The sequence below is a fragment of the Myotis brandtii genome, unplaced genomic scaffold (genome assembly GCF_000412655.1).
Source record: "Myotis brandtii unplaced genomic scaffold, ASM41265v1 scaffold455, whole genome shotgun sequence".
NCBI lineage: Eukaryota > Metazoa > Chordata > Mammalia > Chiroptera > Vespertilionidae > Myotis > Myotis brandtii.
The window spans coordinates 1,050,478-1,069,526 of NW_005367384.1; the positions used below are offsets into that span (position 1 = coordinate 1,050,478).

Consider the following 19,049-nt stretch of genomic DNA (forward strand, 5'->3'; position numbering starts at 1 on the left):
TGTCCAAATAAAGTCATCTAAAACCTCACGCCCACCAGGTCCACCCCCACCATCCACCCCACATCTCAACATCCGGGGGCTCTCCGGCCTTGCCAGCTCCCTGACACCCCTCTGCCAGCAAACAGCCATAGACAGACAACAGGTACTAAAATTAGATTAAATTAAAATTTAAAAACAAGAAGAGGAAAGACCAGAGTAAAATGTTTCAACAGCACAAAAGTGCCGAGATGCTCTGACTCGCCCGCCAGCTGCTCGGAGGACCGTGGAAGGAAACCCTCGCGCTCTGGTTCCGTAAGGCACTAGGAGGGAATGATGTCAAGTCAGGAGGGAGCCTGGCCGCGCCCAGGACGCACAGGCGTGCTTGCGCTCACGCCTGGGCCACCGCGTTGGTTACATGCCTGTGCCCTATCACTTGTGTGCAGTTACACTGAGGATAGTCTCTTGGTATCACGGAAGTTGAACACAAAGCGGAAACGGGTGCAGAATGCTACATTCCACCGGGTGTCGGCAACGCCTGCCAGCCCTGCAATGCGACTAGGGATTGATTCAAAGAGAAAATAAATCTTCAGAAAGAAAAAACTAAAGTTTGGAACAAACATTATGAATGACATTTGAGGAGTAACTTCCTTAGGGATTTATCCAGAGTGCTCGGAAAGAGAACATGTGCCCTTCGGGGAGGGCTTCCTGGGCCTGGCCACCCCCTTCCCCGCAAGGAGCCTGAACAGCCCAACCCCCCACATCAGGCCACAGCAGCCTGACCTCTAGGGCTGTTGACCCTTCAGAGTTCTGGAAAAATCCCTAATCCTCATGTTCAACCATGAAAAACCTATTGGATTTCCATATCAGGTGTCCCTGACAGCAAATTCTTAAATGTCACTTGCTGCCATATGAAAATAACCTCTGAAAAGTTCATAGACAAAGTTCTTCAGAAACTGGCCCCCCTTCCGGAATCTTCCATCGCTCTCTCTTCTCCTTTCCAGTTTGGTGCAGAATGGGTTCATGAGCTGTGTTTTTGTTACCGACGTTTTCTTTTTTTTCTTTTTCTTTTTAAAATAAAAAGCATAGATCCCCTCCTGAATCCCTTCTTTTTAAAAATGTTCTCTTCTCTGCTCAGTCCTCCCACTTCCTAGTTCAAGTGTCAGCAGTGTCCCCGCCCCGCCCCTTGTACTGCTGCTGTGCGGCGTCTTCAGTGCCAGACGCCCAGCTCCTGCCCTCGCCCGTGCCCCCTCCCAGTGTCTATATGTACGGGTACTGGTTGACCTTGGCGGGGCTCAGTGGGTATCCAGTGTAGACGGTGGAGGCTGGAGAGGCGCTGATGTAGGTCTGGTGGGCAAACTGGGCTGGATACTGACTCGGGTGGATGGTGGGCGAGGGCAGGACCCGGGGGCCCATGCTCACGGGGACCTGGTGGACGATGCTGGCCGGGTAGGCAGTGTGCTGCACGGTGTGGCGTGCTGAGCCTTGGGAGGCCAGGGATTCATGCAAACTCCCAGCAGCAGCGCTTGGAGAGGCGCCAGTGACTGGGAAGCAGTTACATGCGTGCGCGTGGTTTCTCACTTACATAAAACCCCACACTAACTTCAGGACAAATTCATCAAATCCACCTCTTACACTAAGTATAAAATAGCGCTAGAATTTGTGACTGAAACAGACCAAAAGCTAAGTAACCACGCGACGGCTTATATGCTCAGCTATACACAAGGCCAGCTGCTCGGAGGTGCTCGGCCTGCCTGTTCGCCAGTCCACAGGGGCCGACATCAGGAGACGGGCACAGACGCCCACGTGAGCCACTGGGAAGACAAGGGAATACGATGGCCAATGTGGAGGCTGAGCGAGGTCTGTTGGAACCGCATCTACCGCATTTGAAAAATACACCTCAGCCAGCACCGCAGGAGAGCACGGAGCACGCTGATGGCACCCACTCAGGGAGGGCGGGGAGGAGGGAGAGGAGGAGGAGGGGGAGGAGGAAGAGGGAGAGAGGAGGAGGAGGAGGGAGAGGGAGAGAGGAGGAGGGGGAAGTGAGGAGGGGAGGAGGGAGAGGGAGAGAGGAGGAGGGGGAAGTGAGGACAGGAGAAGAAAGAGGGAGAGAGGAGGGGGAGGAGGGGGAAGTGAGGATAGGGAGGAGGGAGAGGAAAGGAGGGAGGAAGAGGGATGTAAGGAGGGGAGGAGAGAAAGAAGTGGGGAGGAGGGACAAGGGGAGGGGGAAGTGAGAATGGAGAGGAGGGAAGGAGAGAGAGAGAGAGGAGAGAGAAGAGAGATGAGAAGGGGAAGAGGGGGGAGAGAAGGGAGGAGAGAAGGAGGAGAGGAGAAGGGGGGAGGGGAGGGAGAGTAGGCCACAGCAGTGGGAGTGACAGAAGACACCTCTGGAGGATGCTGGGCAGTAAATTAGCCGGGACTGAGAAAGGAGGCCGTGCCCAGTGTCCCTCAGGCTGGCTGACACACAGACAAAGCCACTGCAGTTATAGGTCACAGACAGCTCCCACGGACGCTCTGCAGCTGGGAAGCAGCAGAGGAGCCCCTTTGAGAGACCGGCTGTTTCTCTCCCTGTGAGATCTTGTTCTCTAAAATGCAGGCCCTCAGACCTCTGCTGTCTGCCGTTGTATCAGACACATGTGCCAGCCCTCTCTTACCGGGGCATTCTCAGTCCTGGTGCCAATGCGGCCTCAGTTCACGGCCCAGGCACCGCTCAGTGCACGGGGCTTCCTGAGCACAAACCCCTTTGTCTCACCTCGTGGCTCCTCAGGAAACAGGCCCGGGTCCACTCTGCACCGAGCTGACCCTTTACGCACAGGCTGGCTCTGCCCTCAGAGGCTCTGCTTTATTTATGTCCCACCTTCCCCAAACCTCGACCGCGTGGTCCGGGCTCGGGGCGTGGCCTCCTCCACGGCACGCAGCAGTGCTTTTCCCTGTGCTGGGCCGAACTGGCGAGATGTGGGCCATCCTAACAAGTGCTGGCACATGCCACTCGGAGCTACATGACACTAAACAGGTCGCCCTGCTTCCGGCCAGCTCTCCCTGAACCAGTGGTACCAGCTTCCCCAAGGGTGACCCTCGGAGGAAAGCAAACACCAGTGTTCGGTCAGGGCACCTCCTGCCCCCACTGGAGGGGCAGTGAGAAGCGCTGGGCTTACCTGGCTGAGGTTGAGCGGCTGTTGCTGCTGGAAATGTGGCCCCGGCCGCTGCTGCCGGAAGGCGACGGCTCCCGACGAGCTCCCTGAAGAGTGGCCGCTGGTGGAGGTCACGTTGCTGGAGGACTTGGACTTGTAGGAGGACGAGTGGTGACTGGTGTTGACTGTGTCGGGAGGAGAAACAGGTCACAGGTCAGTCCCAGGTCCTCGGCTACCCTTCTGGGGCCAACAGGGGTCTTCCAGGAAGGGACTGTTTCAGATCTGGCCAATCACAAACCAGTCTCACTGCCCAGGCCCGGGTGAGACCAGCCCAGGTCCCAGGAGTTGTGGCTCTGGCCCCACCTTGGATCTAGTTGCTGAATTTTCCCTGAGCCTCACATCTCCAACACAGTGGTTCTCAACCTGTGGGTCGCGACCCCTTTGGGGGGTTGAACGACCCTTTCACAGGGGTCGCCTAAGACCATCGGAAAACACATATATAATTACATATTGTTTTTGTGATTAATCACTATGTTTTAATTATGTTCAATTTGTAACAATGAAATTGGGGGTCACCACAACATGAGGAACTGTATTAAAGGGTCGCGGCATTAGGAAGGTTGAGAACCACTGCTCCAACACATTCTCGCAGAATTCGCACTGTTGCTTTCCAAAGAACCTAACTAGCCCGAGAGACTGGAGAGGCTGGGAGAGAAATCCTGTGGCTGAGAACACAGGAGGGACAACGAGCTGTGGGAGATGGACTGTTACCCACACGGCCTGTGTCCTGGGTCAGCGGCTGGAGCTCCGGGGGTGGCTGCCACCAGCGTGCGCCTTGGCTGGTATGGGCCAGCTGGGCCCCGGGAAGCCGAGGAAGGAGGAAGGCGGCTTTCCTGGCTTCCCTGGCCCAGGAGGTTCTGCAGCCAAGGGCATTGAGTACTGAGAACGAGGGCAGGCACCAGGATGAGGTCCTGCCTGCCTCTCGCCTGCCACTGGGAAGCCTGCGCAGCAGGTCCTCAGGGAACAGGAGTCTCTACAGGAGACGACACCACGGGGCTTCTGGAGGCAGTGGCACTGGTTGCTTTAGAACCAGCAGCTCACCGAGAAGGACCTTCCATTTTTCTCATGTTTGTTGGACATATTGAGATTCTCAGCTATTCAGGCAACCGTTTCTGTTTTTCAGACATGACACGTCCTTGGGGAATGCAGTGGGGAGTGCTCAGGCCGCACTGCCGCACGCCGCGCCAGGGGCTGCTGACGGACATGCTAGTGTAGCTCCACAGGCGTCATGCGGGCCCCGCAGAGCCGGCCTCTGATGGCAGGACCAGGACGCTGCTGAGCTACGCTGGCGAGGCTGGCCCTCGGCTTCCTCACCTGTCTGTGCTAGGGGGCTGCACTGGGTGGTCTTAAAGTTTCAGTAACTTTCGCCACCACGTCCCCTCCCAGAGTGGCGCCGGCACCACGGCCGACAAAGCTCAGAGCTGGAATATTCGACCTGGACATCTGGCCGCCCTCCTAGGCACCATCCACCTTGTGTTAAAAGGCCTAGGGAGCCCTAACCAGTTTGGCTTAGTGGATAGAGCGTCGGCCTGCGGACTGAAGGGTCCCAGGTTCGATTCCGGTCAGGGGCATGTACCTTGGTTGCGGAAACATCCCCAGTCGGGGGCGTGCAGGAGGCAGCTGATTGATGTTTCTCTCTCATCAATGTTTCTAACTATCCCTCTCCCTTCCTCTCTGTAAAAATCAATAAAATTTATTTAAAAAAAAAAAAAGGCCTAGGGAGCCCTACCTGGTTCTGCTCCGTGGTTAGGCATCAGCCTGTAGAATGAAGGGTCCCGGGTTTGATTCCCTTCAAGGGCATGCACTGCAGTTGCAGGCTCCATCCCCAGCCCCAGTCAGGGTGTGTGCGGGAGGCAACCAGACAATGCCTCTCACATCGATGGTCTCTCTCTCTCTCTCTCTCTCTGTCTCTTCCCCTCCCTTCCACTCCCTCTAAAAATCAATGGAAAATATCCTTGGGTGAGGATTAACAAAAAAACAAAAACAAAAACAAAAGGCCAAGAGAAATTTAGCATTGGCCACTTGAGAAAAAATCAATTCCTACATAATCTGCATAAGGTCTATCTTGAGCCAACTCTTAGACACATTATGTTTTTTGTTGTTGTTAATCCTCACCAGAGGATATTTTCCCATTGATCCTTAGAGAGAGTGGAAGGCAGGGAGGGAGGAGAAGGGGAGGGAAGGAGAGGAACAGAGAGACAGAGAAACATTGATTGGTTGCCTCCCAAACGTACCCCAACTGGGGCCAGGGATCAAACCCAACACCCAGGTACATGTCCTTGACCAGGAATTGAGCCGCAACCCTTCAGGGCACAGGCCGATGTTCTAACCACTGAGCCCACTGGCCAGGGCCATTATCATGTGTTTTTTTTTAACTACTTCATTTTTATTTTTAAAAAAATATATTTTTATTGATTTCAGAGCGGAAGGGAGAGGGAGGGAGGAATAGAAAAATCAATGAGAGAGAATCATCGATCGGCTGCCTCCTGCATACCCCACACCAGGGATAGAGCCTGCAACCCAGGTACGTGCCCTGACCGGGAATCGAACCGTGACCTCCTGGTTCATAGGTCAACACTCAACCACTGAGCCACGCCAGCTGGGCTATCACGTGTGTTTAAGAATCAGTACTGTTACAGAATCCCCAGAGTTGTCTGGAACACAAGCGCCCTTGATTTACAAACCTCAGTGTCTCACCCTGTAGGTCTACAGCCCCCTATCTCATATCCCTGGGGTCAGTTTTCAAATTCAAAATTTCCGATTTTAGGAAGGTAATTTGGCACATAGTCAATATATTAGGTCACCCCTAGAGGAGCCTCGACACCTCCCTCCCACCAAACACATGAATATTTCTGCCACAAAACACAGGGACACTTCCCAAAGCAGCACATATACGACTATGACACAAATGAAAGCGTCTGGCTGGGCCAGGCCAGGTTTTTACTGCCAAATGAGTTTGCTGTGAGCTTAAAATCTGGTTTTTTGGACTTTGGATTGCTGACGAGGGAGAACTATTTCCTTCTCTGCTGGCTCCATGAAAGGCCAATCTTTCTTCAGGATTTCAACTCCAATCCCAAGAACGTGTGTTAATTAAGCAGGAGAGCCCTCACACCAAGCCGCGCGCATTAAGGCTGCAAACTTTAACCTGGGATGTACAGGGCTTCCTGCGGACTTGGGGGGGCAAGTAAAGAGTTAAGGAGCCAATTTCCAGATTCTCAACTTTTAAGTGTTTCTTTTCCTAAAGGTCTTCCCAGCACTGGGTTCCATTTCCCAGGTTCTCTCTCTCACACGTCTCCCATTTTATTATTTTAAAAAATATATATATTTTTATTGATTTCAGAGAGGAAGGGAGAGGGAGAGAGAAACATCAATGATGAGAGAGAATTATTGATCAGCTGCCTTCTGCACAACCCCTACTGGGGACCGAGCCCGCAACCTGACCGGAATCGAACCATGACTTCCTGGTTCATAGGTCGATGCTCAACCACTGAGCCACACCGGCTGGGCACACTTCTCCCATTTTACAGGAGAAAGACTCCCTCACTCCCTGGATGTTAGCATGGTGCACTGGCTCTCGTGTGAGAAACCTTAGGGGCGCCCAAACGGGATAATTCTGGAATGGAGAGCTCTTGGGGGACAGTTCCTGAGAGCAAAGCCAAACAAACATGGCGGCTGTCCGGGCTTATTTTATTCAGGCTTAAAATCTGGTTTTCAGAGCTTTCTCTCTGCCAACCCCTTACTCCACCCGTCTACTCCCGAGATGAAATCCAGCCACGCGATGGCGGTCCAGGGAAGAGTTTCCTACAGAGGCGAAGGCAGCTTGGCCGCCTGGGGTGACAGCCGGGCAGCATCTCCAAGCTGCAGCCTCGAGGTGTTGACAAAGGCATTTAAGGTACTTAAGTAACGATCAACACACAACACTGCAGAAATAACATCCGTGGCAAATACTTAAACTGGTGATGTGTGATGGATACGGGTGTAAACAATCATCTGATGGGCGTCTGAGGCCTGCCTCCTGGGTGAGCTGTTTGCCTATAGGTTCCTTTGGTCATGGCCAGAGGGTGCTGCTTCCGGCCGAGGTCCTCACTGAAATACTCACCTGGGTACTAATTACAGAATTAAAAAATGAAAACGCTGCTTATATGTGGTGTTTAGGGGAATCCTTTGGCGACTTGAACAGGAAGAGGGCTTGGGGAGAGAGAAGTCCTCCTGTCCCCCACCATGTACAGTAGAAGGACCTATGCTCTGGGCAGGACAAGTCCCCAAATACCCCATCCTAAATTCCACTCTTCAGCCTCAGGCGCAGCACCTGGATCTCCCAGGCCTCGTGGGCCTTACAGCTGCCAACCACTCAGGAAGGTTCAAGGTGACGCAGACGGGATGAATGAGTAACAGCTGATGGACAACAGCTCCTCACATCTAAACAAAAGCTTTCTGGCATTTCCCGTCCTTTTCCTTTTAAATGGTGCCACCGTGAGAGCGCTGACTGGCTTGGACGGGCTGGTGATAGTTCGGGGCAGAAAAGCGAGTGTGTGTGTTTATTCCCCAAATTCTCCTCCTGGCGAGTCTGAGCCCGGGAGACACTGAATAGATGCTACTGAATCTGGGGTCAGGCACTAACTGTATCTAGGAGGTTAAGATCTCAGCTTTTCTTCTCAGGATGGAGGGAATACTTTTGTTGTTGTTAATCCTGAGGATATTTATCTATTTTTTTAAAAAAATATTTTTATGGATTTCAGAGAGGAAGGAAGAAGGAGAGAGATAGAAACATCATCAATAATGAGAGAGAAGTATTGATCGGCTGCCTCTTGCATGCCCCACACTGGGTGGGGATCAAGCCTGCAACCCAGATATGTGTCCTGACTGGGAATCAAACCGGGATTTCCTGGTTCATTGGTTGATGCTCAACCACTGAGCAACACCAGCTGGGCTTTCCATTGATTTTTAGAGAGAATGAAAGGTAGGGGGAGAGACAGAGAGAGAAACATTGATATGAGAGAGAGACATTGATTGGTTGCCTCCTGCATGCATCTTGACCAGGGCCGGGGATTGAGCCTACAACCGAGGTATGTGCCCTTGACCGGAATCGAACCCGGAACCCTTCAGTCTGAGGGCCAATGTTCCATCCACCGAGCCAAACCAGCTGGGGCTGGAGGGAATACTTTTAATTAAGCAATGTGTGAGGGACACACACCTCGCCATGCCCTTTGAGACGTGGGAAGGTGTTTCACCATCGCCAAGCAAGGCTGGGAGGTTCTGCCCATAGAGCCCTACCCCAGCGCTTCTGGTGGGAGTGATGGCAGAACGTGGTCAGGGACTCCCCACACCAGGTGTCCATCCAGACCAGCAGACAAGGAACTGGGTGGCTCTTGTCTGTGATTTATTAACCAAATCAGAGGGAGAGCCGCTGTAAAGGCAGCGAGGTACTAATTACAGAATTAAAAAATGAAAACGCCGCTTATCCAACGTGATGTCTAGCAGAATCCTCCCTTGGTGACTGGAGCAAAATCTGTAGTAACCCGGCCCTTGTCAGCTCTCACACAACAAAACTGCCAGCAGCAGAGAGCAAGGCCATCTCCAGCGAGGTCACCTGCCCGGGCCCTGAGTTACCTGGCACCAGGCTGTCACATTCCACCAGCACGTCGCTGGCCTGGGTCTTCAGGGGGGGCACGATGATGGTCCGGGGGTTCCCAGTGCAGTGGCTCTCCAGGCTCCCCTTGGTGTCGAAGGCGTTGGTGTTGTGCCCGGTGCGGTGCTGCACGGAGTAGGGGCTGGTGTTGCTGGAGGAGTCGGAGTACGGAGAGTCGTGGACTGTGACACAGCTGATGACGTTTTTCCTCTGCTTGGAGACAGTGCTGGAAAGACAAATCAGAACCGGGAGGTGAGACACCAGCCAGCAGTTCATGCCGGCGGCCGTGTGAAGAGCCCCCTTCGTGCCGGGGCAGCGGATGGGACTCTTGCTCCATGGCCCTCGCAGGGAGGTAGGGCACATGGGTGTCATCTGTCACATGAAGACCTGAGAGAGGGCCGGAGCTGGGCCCACAGGCGGTTCTGGAAGCTGGGAGTGAGAAGCTTCGAGTGGGCTTGGGCTCTCCCTGGTGCGGCAACACCCCTGAGCCACCAGGAAGGGACGTCTGAGCAAACAAAGCCCAGAACCCCAGGCCACCCAAGGCCCATGTGGGAGAACGCCCCCGCCGGGAAGGGAGAGCACAGTGAGGCTCAGGGCCTGGAGAGGCAGTGAACTTAGGCAGGAGGGACGGGAACACCCAGGAGCAGCCAGGACGCAGAGACGGATGGGAGAAAGGGAGGTTATGGGGGCTGATCCCACACACGGTTCAGACGTGCTGAGAAAGCCATCGGAGCTGACTTCACACCATCGGCAACCTCTCTGCTGGGAGAGTGCTGCGGGGATGGCTGTGGTGCCCGCACCCAGGACCTCTGAGAGTCCCCTTCTCGGGGAGCCCGGCCCTCAGATCGGGGAGGGGACAGCACTGTGTCCAGGTGAGGTCAGAGGGGCTCCACCAGGGGGATGCCTAGTGGGGAGCTGCTCTGGACCCTGCTCTTCATCCTGAAACTCAACACGCCGACAGGAGGAACTGGCAATGGATGGCTCTCGGCCAGCACTTTTTCTGAGATATTTATGTTTGTGTGGTTACTCTGGGAACCAGTTCTTTCTGCCTCCAAACTCAGTGAGAGGCTGGTGGGATGATGCAGATAAAATTTGTTGTTTATTGTGAAGATTTCAAAAATGGGTTTTCATCTATTTTTATATATTGATCATCTATTTTTGAGAAATATCCGTTGCCTAAGTAAGATGGTCAGTTTCCAACGGATTTGCTAAGAGAAGCTGGTATTTATAGAGGCCTGATGGGGACAGACAATCACGGACATCTTGGCCAAGGTCACAGGCCAGCCACAGGCCAGCCCCTTTCCAAGGTCGCTCTCTGCCTCCTAAGGGCAGCAGAGAAGTGGGCCAACTCAGGAGCCCCAGGCAGAAGGGAGGGGCTGGGCAGTGACTGCGTGTGACCTGCGTGGCCCCTGCTGTGGACACTATGACCTCTGGGCCCGATGATTCCTCTAGGGGCTGCACACTGTCCTGGTTCAGGGAAGCAGGATCCTTCCCCAGCTGTGTCGGGGTGAGAACAGGGCCCTGCAGCCAGATGTCTAACACCAGCACTTGTTGGGAGGAGGGGGGGGGAGAGGTGTGGCCTCAGGTAGCTTTTCAACCTCTGAATGCTTCAGTTTTCTTATCAGTAAAACGTGGCTAACTAATAACAGTAGCTATATTATAGGCTTATTTGGAGAATTAAGTGAGGAAATACAAGGAAAATGCTTCGAATAGTACACGGCACAAAGCAAGTATTCTATAAAAGTTCGCTGCTATTATCATTAGTTGTGTTACCTCATTTAACATGTGAAAACAGGTTTGCAAAAAACATATCTAGGCACAGTGAATTCTACCAAGGCGCAGACTCGCTGGATATGAAGGAAATTAAAACTCATCAGTTAGGTATCTAGAAGGTCTATGCTAGGTGCTACAGGGAATTCCTGTACACAAACATACAATACATGTATGTGTGCCCAAGAGATTAAAATAGTGCGGGACTGTACAAAAGCATGACAAGGTAAAGGGTAAAAGTTTTAAAGTAACCAGTTGAAGAGTAGAGTAGATGTCACAAAGCCTCCCATCATGAACTGTCAAATGGGTTGTACCGATGATAACCATCAAGAACTCAAAAGAAGGTGAAGAATGAACATGCATTTATAGCTCTTCACATTAATTTTGATAAAATAGATACATTTTAATTAATAAAGATCTACCCCTCCCACTTATAACAGTTTAAATGCAAAAAATCCATATGCTTGTTCCTCAAAAAATTAAAGAGTGACCATGTGACCAGCAATTCCACTCTCAGGCACGTACACAAAGGAACTCAAACAGATACTTGAATGCCAATGTTCATAGTAGCATTATTCCTAATGGCTGAGAGGAGAAAATATATAATCTAAAGGTGAAAATAACCCGTGCCCATCAAAAGATGAGTAAACAAAATGTGGTATGTAATGGAATACTGTTCAGCCATAAAAGTGAATAAAGTTCTGATACAAGCTACAGTATGGATTAACCTTGAAATATTGTGCTAAGTGGAATGAGCCAGACATAGAAGGACAGATGCTGTATTATTCCACTTACATGAGTACCTAGAATAAGCAAATTCATAGACAATAGAGGTGACCAGGGGCTGGGGGAGGGAGGAACAGGAGTTACCATTTAATGGGTAGAGAGTCTGCCTGGGGTCATGGAAAAGTTCTGGAAATAGACAGTGGTTGTGGCTGCACACACTGAACGTATTTAATGTCACTGAAGTGTATGCTTAAACATAAACGGCAATTTTTTTTATCACAATTAAAAAAATTAATGTAAAATTCCAAAACCACTGAATTATATACTTTAAGTGAGTGATTTGTATGGCATGCGAATTATATCTCCATTTTTTTTTTCAGGGTCCACATTTCACATTTTATTGCACTTATTCCACAATCACTGAATCCTGCTGGGCTGTGCCCAGGGCTCTGGAGCCAGGACCTGGAAGGTGAAGCTACGCAGGCAAGCCATTCCTGCGGAGGGGCTGCCCCAGGGACCCCATGAGGATGACCTAGTGGCCATGGTTGGGAGACCCGTCGAGGACTGAACTGCACCCAGCGTCCACTTAGGTGGCCCTCATGTCTCCACACCGCCTTCCGGATGCTGCCCCCAAACAGGGTATATCTCCATTTTTAAAAAGTCTACATGCTTATTCAGAAACAAAAAGGGGTGGGTGTGGCACTGAGATCTGGCCCAAGAACCAGAAAGTGGGGCAGCAGGAAAGATCCCCGAACCTCTGAAGTCGGGAGCAGGAGCCACGAGCAGCGGACATCGTGGGAAGCTGTGGCATCAGGAGGAGGGAGCCCGGGAGGAGGGCGAGCTGCTTCAAAGAGACCAAGACCAGGGAGACCTGTAGTGGTTTCCTGTGGTGGGGGGGGGGGGGGGGGGGGCAAAGGGAAACCCACCAGTCTGTGGGGTGTCTATTGTGTAGAAATATGCTATTAAAGGGAACCCCACCCCACCCCGCACCGAATCACGGTGCTCCCAGCTCCTGGGGGATGCTGGGAGGCGGCGCTGCCCTGCCTTTGCTCTCAGCTCCATCAGAGCCAGTTCTGCGTGATTAAAGCGAACACAACGCAGACGGGTTCTGCTGAAAGTGTGTCTGGGGTGGTGGCCCCACATGAAGACAGGGCTGGCTTCCAGCTGTGTCCCGAGAGTGGTGTCTAGTTCCGGCTCTGCTGCCCACTGACTGTGTGACTTTGGACAGTGGCCTGGATGTTGGTGTGACCTTGGACATATTTCAAAGTCTTCACTCAAATTTGGAAATTGTGAAGAAGTTTCAGCTCAATATGAGTAAGAATTTTCTGACAACTGAACTGTCTGAACATACACTTCATGCATCAGTGAGCGTGCTGTCACTCGGGATGGCGTTCTGCAAGTCTAGAACACCTGGCAGCTTGGTCCAGGTGACCTGTGAGAAGCTAGGGCCATGTCCTCGTGGAAACCCAACAGGTGTGAGCCTTCCCACCAGAGAGGCTGAAGAATCTGGCTGTCCGTGTCTCGATGCCTATCCAGGAGTGTGGGATAGGCATAAAGCCTCTCTAAGCTTCATGGGTCCCCTCCCTTTTATGGGAGCTGGGAGGCCCCTCTGCCTAATGAGCAAATAAGTGCAACACAGTCTAAGGGTAATTCCTTACCTTCCTGGATCTACATGAGACAGGTTTGGAAGAGGTGAATTAATTTGATACTTTTTCATTTTATTTTTTGTTAGTCCCCACTTGAGGATATTTTTTTCATTGCTTCTCAGAGAGAGTGAAAGGAAGGGAGGGGAAGAAAGAGAGAAAGAGAGAGAGAGAGAGAGACATTGATGTGAGACAGACACATCAACTGGTTGCCTCCAGCATTCGCCCCAACTGGAGGGTGGGGTAAGGAGTGAACCCACAACCCAGGTATGTGCCCTTGACCGGGAATCGAACCTACAACCCTTTGGTGCACAGCTGTAGCTCTAACCACTTAGCAACACCAGTCAGTCCTGATAGCTGTTTTTAATCTCTCCTATTGTTAGAAATATCTGTGCTCTACCTGATTATACTATGCAGATTAGAGAACAAATGGGAAGCTGCTAAATGAGTCATCTTAAAAATGAGCATGCATTATTACTATGGATTCTTTAGGCAAGTATGCACTGATTCTACTGGGATTCATTCCAGTATAGTGTCTAAGTATTACTGATCGCTAATCAATCCCATTATGAATTGGTTAATGGAAGAGAGAGAGAGGGAGAGAGGGAGGGAGGGAGACAGAGTAGAATGAAAAATATTTGCTTAATGGCCTTAATAGAACATCATTTCTGAATAAAAGAACAAAGCCACCAGAGTTCACAATTGCATTGTGTTGTCATGGCAATAGATGATTTTCATCATTTTAAAATGATGAAAAGAAATAAGGAGATAAGCAGTAAAGAAACCAGCCCCAGTGGAGAAAACACTGCTGCAAGGTCAGATACAAACCTGTGAGCCCTGCCGGCAGGGCCCTGCCGGGAATGCGTTCCTGATTTCTATTTGCCAGTCCCGGTCAATTCCATCCTTCAAGACCAGGGTCAAAACTCATCTCCACCAATAAACCTTCCATGATTTACTTCACTCCTCTGACTCCACAGTCAATGCTACATGTGAAAAACACTCCTCTTCTATCACGATGACACTGATTACACAGTCTAGGTAACATTTACTGGGGGCACAACTACTGTTCAAAGTGCTTTCCATGTGTTGTCTCCTCTAACGCTCACAGCGAGAAAGAATATTCCAACTCTAGTTTTAAGAACCATGAACTTCAGATGTGGAGAGCTTAGGTCACTTGCTTGTTCAAGGTCACATGGCTAGTTAGGGACAGAGTCAGATTTGAACCAAGAGCCAGCATTCTCTCTGTTTTTTGGTGACAGAGCATGGTCTTAACTTTATTTATTTTTTAAGTTTTATTGTGATAAGAATATTTAACACGAGACCTACCCTCCTAATAAAATTTAAGTATTGTTGACTATCGTGCAATGTTGTGCAGATCTCTAGACTGGATTCATCTTGCTCAGATACAACTTATGCCCATTGATTACCAAGTCCCCATTTCCCTACCGACAGCCCCTGGCCACCAAGAGTCGACTCCTTGATTCTATGAATTTAACTATTTATATGTGTCCAGAGTCTGTGTCAACTCAAATCTCATTCTTCAGAAATGACATTCTAGTCTCGTCAATTGTCAGGGTTTTAAATGGCTTCTGCTTTTTCCCAGTTGTGGCGAAGGGCTGGGTGAGGCTGTTGGGCCCGTCTTGTGCCGAAGGCTATAAATGTGTGGCCAGGCTGCTCCAGGCCGGGGCCAGGCTGGGGCCGGGAAGAGCCTTTCTCTTTGTAAAGGAACCACCTGAGCCCCTCAGGCTGGGGGTTGAGGGGCATGAGGCTCTGGGGAGAACGGAGTACTGACTCAGGAGTACTGACTCAACTCGGGGCTCTATCAGAAAGGAAACTGAGGCCAGACCTGGAGTAGGCAGGTGGGGAGTGAAGCACTGTGCCTGGCATCCCTGACACCGAGGCCCCTCTGGCCCCTGGGGTGATGCTAGGACCGGAAGTGCTCTGTTACCTTCCTTGAGACACACTGAACAGCAGGCTGAGCCATTAAACAGAAAAGAGGACACTAGGACATACACCAGCCCTCCCATGAAACAGCAAAGCACTGAGAACTATAATGAGAATGCTGCAATCACCCTATCTGTACATTTCACAATGATCTCAAGTGTGGGAATTTATTATCTGATCAAAAGGATTTGTGATGACTAATTAGTGGCATTATATCCAATCAGAAATTAATAATTCAGGCCTATATGTGGATGTTAAGCTTCGTATCCAGCTGTGGGATGTGTGCTGACTGGCAGTGCTGGGCTTGGGAGCAGGCCTCCCTTCCCTGGCCCTCAGTCCTCATGTGAGGAGCCAGCAGGTTGGGGTCATGAAGCTTGGGATCTATATGATCCTGAGGCCAGTGGGGTGCAGAGAGCCAGGGGACCGACTGTGCCAGAGGGGCAGGAAAAGAGGCTCTGGCGCCAGGGCTAATAGTCGTGCAAGTACTGTATTAAATATTTCTTCCCTCTTCCTGGGAGCGCATGGAGAGTGAAATGAGTTCTCACTACTTGGAATAAACAGCAATGCTCTCTGGGTAAGAGCCAACTGGCAGTTTGAAAGATTGGGTTAATCAGACACAGGGAAATTTCTGATTAATTGGACAATTATTTCGAATTCTGAGAGAGCCAAGGCGATATTGGAGAAATATTTCGACCAACGGGGAATAAATTCAATAGTCTGAGGCAGACAGAGCTTTGTAAGCTTACAGGGGTTGAAATACACTGGCATCCTGTGTCTGGTTTTTATGGTCTCAAGTCTCCCAAATGAATAGGGCCCATAACTATTTTTTAATTCCCAAGGGATTCCGAATTATTTTGGCTTTAAACAGTTATGGAAAGTCTGTTAGACAGTCCCCTGAAATCACGTCAGGACTCTAGGGCGGGGCGAAACAACAATTTGGGGGCCAGGAGAGAGGGACCTTCATGTTTGATGATGGAAAGTGGCCCAGACGAGCTGTCCTGGTCCTTTCTGGGAGTCTGAAGGTGACGCGTCTCACCTGGTGGGAGCGTGCTTCTGTTCCTCCTCCTCGTCCGTGTCGCTGCTGATGGTGATGACGCTGACCGTGGGGCTGGGGGTGTCTGGAATGACAATGGTCTGCCGCTGCCTCTCCCTGGTGGTGCTGGAGGCGCCGTCGCCCCAGCCGCATGTGACAGAGGAGCTGCAGGCCGGGCTGCTGTGCACCAGGGCGCAGCGGGGCGGCGTGTTCTCCTTGACGCGCTTGGACCGCTGAGGGGAGCTGAGGGCCTGAGAGGAGGACACCTCACAGGTGGAGACGTTTCTGTAAGGACAAAGCCACACACACTCAGGGAGGAAGGTCAGCCCAGCAGCATCTTCCTAGGAGCAAACTGCCTAGAAGTCCCAGCTTTGCCAGATCTCCATAGGAAAGTCAGAGGCCAGGGCACTCGGACTTCACCTGTCACTGCAGAAGCGGCAGCCGCTACACAGAGGGGACAGCAGCCTGCCTCCTTGGGGCTCTGGTTTGGCTCCATGTGCCCGCTCCCAGCAGGACAAAGGGAACAGCCAGGGCTGAGGACAGGAGGGATTGTGCCCACGGACTGGGCTGGTCTTGTGGAGCCACATGTAATGCCCAGGATTTAAGGGGTGTCTGCCCCAACACAGCCCTGTCTTCAGGGTCCAGACCTGACTTCCCGAGCTCCATCCTGTCATCCTCCCAAATGTACTTAGGTCTTATTTTGGAGAGAGGTGGAAGAAATTTGACACATAAAGCTTTGGTTTCCTCACTGATAGCTGGTTTACCATTTAATAAACTAAAGCACTCATTTCTTAGGAGTTTCTGGATCTAATGGATCGAACATTGGCGGTTAGCTCTCCCTCCTGCTTTCTCTGGGAAAGGGACATGACCATGAAAGCATCCGTGTGTGAATAATGTTTTTAAATGAATTTTTTTTTAGAGAGATAGAGGGTGAGAGAGATCAATGTTCTACATCTTTATGGGTTCACTGGTTGATTCTTATATGTGCCCTGTAACCTAGGTGTGTTGGGATGACGCTCTAACCAACTGAGCTAGCCAGCCAGGGCCTATAATTCTAATTTCCAAAAAAGATTCTTCTGGATTTAGACACTGAACCTCATAGGAAGCTTACCAGTCTGTTTCAACTGTAATGAAAAATTCGGAAAAGTGCAAGAGGAGAAGGTGTGCTTAAAAAGGGACCTTTAAATATTGATTTTGATTTACCTGAAATTCCTTATCAAATTAGCCAACGTAGCTCTATCTGGTTTGGCTCAGTGGATAGAGCATTGGCCTGACTGAAGGGTCCGGGGTTTGATTCCAGTCAAGGGCAAATACCTCAGCTGCAGGCTCAATCCCCAGCCCTGGTCAGGGCATGTGAGGGAGGCAACCAATTAATATGTCTCTCTCACATTGATGTTTCTCACTCTGTCTCCCTGTTCACTATCTCTAGAAAAAACACACACAAAACAATGGAAAAATATCCTCAGGTGAGGGTTAACAACAACAAAAAATTAGCCAATGTAGTAATTTCTGTTAACTTTAGGGAAAAATTCCCTTACTTTCCCCTTCTTCTCCTTGAGACAAAGCCAACCTATAATGAAACTGAAGATTCTGATACGTCCTTAGAGATTCTAGCACCTTCTAGCTAACGGGTGGCCGTAAGATGAGAATTCTGTAAAGGTAGATCTATTTAACTTTCTATTTAGTTGGTATCAGATAGGATGCTTGCTCCTTTTTGGGGGCTGGTAATAATATGTTTTACTGATAAGATGGTTCTATTGTTTGTACTTGCCATACTACTTGTTATTGGTAATACGTTACAATTTTGAGATTACGTTTTCACTACGTCAGTGGTTAAAATACCTCCAGTGGGCAGTATTAAAGAGAAGTATGCCTCGCTGCACCACCCAACAAGGGAGAGCATCCTGGTCTTTCAGGCTGCTTTGCCAAAGGAGTGGTCTTAAAAAAATAGGCAAATACATAACTTTCACTATAATCATATTGCTCTTGAAATGCAGAAGCAATGAGTCTCATAACACCAGCTGCGTGGGGAGCAGGCACCAGGGAAGGACTTGTGAAGTTTGGGAAGCAAAGGGTTCTTATGTCGGTGATGCTCTGGTCAGCTCTGGGTCAGACCAGATTTCTGTGTGCTGGCCCATGGCTGGGCACGCAGCGTGAGGACTGAGATGGTGGCCGTTTCTGCCGCCTGATCTAATAACGACAGGGGTGGGTTGTCACAGGGCTGCCAGACTCAAGTGTTCTGGATGGCTGCCACTGATCAGAGGTGAATCTCCCTGAGTTGTCAGCAGCACCCAAGTAAGAAATCTTGAAAGGTGACAACGTGAGGGAGTGAGCTCTTGGATTAATTTCTGAATGGGAACGTAAAAGGCAGGGCTACTTTCTGGCGCCTGGCTATATGAGGAGGTAGGAAGCCAAACTTTCTAGCCATTTTATACACTGGACCTCTCTTGATTAACCCGTCCCAAATAAGCAACTGGGTATCGCGACCTCAGTGCCACCAGGGAGAAATGCAGGGTAATTCTGCAGCGGCACCATCTTGATTTCGATCTTGTTTGGAAAACTCTTATTTTGTTATTTTCATCCCCCTAAAAGTCCCCTCATGATCCTTCCCTGTCAACCCCTCCTCTCCGGCAACTCCCGAGCTGATCTCCATCTCCACAGTTCGTCTTTTCCAAAGGCCATATACAGGGTGTCCGCCCCCCCCCCCACAATGTATGTACACTCCAACAGCTGACAGCTGCAATGGTTTCAACAAACACTGCCTTTATAATTAAAGTGTGTGTACACACTTTTTTTGGGGGGGTGGGGGGGGGGGGGGGGACACCATGTATATAGAATCACAGCGTGTGGGCCTTTCGCCAGCCTTGACTTTGGAGTCCCCGGGATGAGACCGGGTTTACAGGGAGCGGCAAGATGACTGTCCTGGCTAATGTCTAGGATTAATCAAGTTACTGCTTACCTTGAACAGCTAAATAAATTTCTGACCTTAGATTTCCAGGAAAAAATAAAAAGCACATTTTAAAGAAAAGTTATGGTTTCCAAAGTGCAAGTTCAGAGGCGAGCCTGAGCGTTTTCCAGAGAAGTGAAGGGGGACGGAATCGCTCAGGGCCCTGGCACTCAGCCCAGCCCGGCCCGCG

The 19,049-nt window shown here is 50.6% G+C and overlaps 1 protein-coding gene across 1 annotated transcript in view; it reads right to left on the reverse strand.

The window, feature by feature from the left end:
* Positions 1-143: 143 nt before the first annotated feature.
* The window catches only part of HIPK2 (homeodomain interacting protein kinase 2), a 122,462-nt gene continuing 103,556 nt past the window's right edge, over positions 144-19,049 (reverse strand). Inside the window, exons 11-14 of the mRNA XM_014546705.1 lie at positions 15,916-16,197; positions 8,778-9,022; positions 2,983-3,292; positions 144-1,486 (exon numbers count right to left, since the gene is read on the reverse strand). Coding sequence (XP_014402191.1) covers positions 1,237-1,486; positions 2,983-3,292; positions 8,778-9,022; positions 15,916-16,197 — 1,087 coding nt within the window. The 3' untranslated portion in view covers positions 144-1,236. The remainder of the gene's footprint in view (positions 1,487-2,982; positions 3,293-8,777; positions 9,023-15,915; positions 16,198-19,049) is intronic.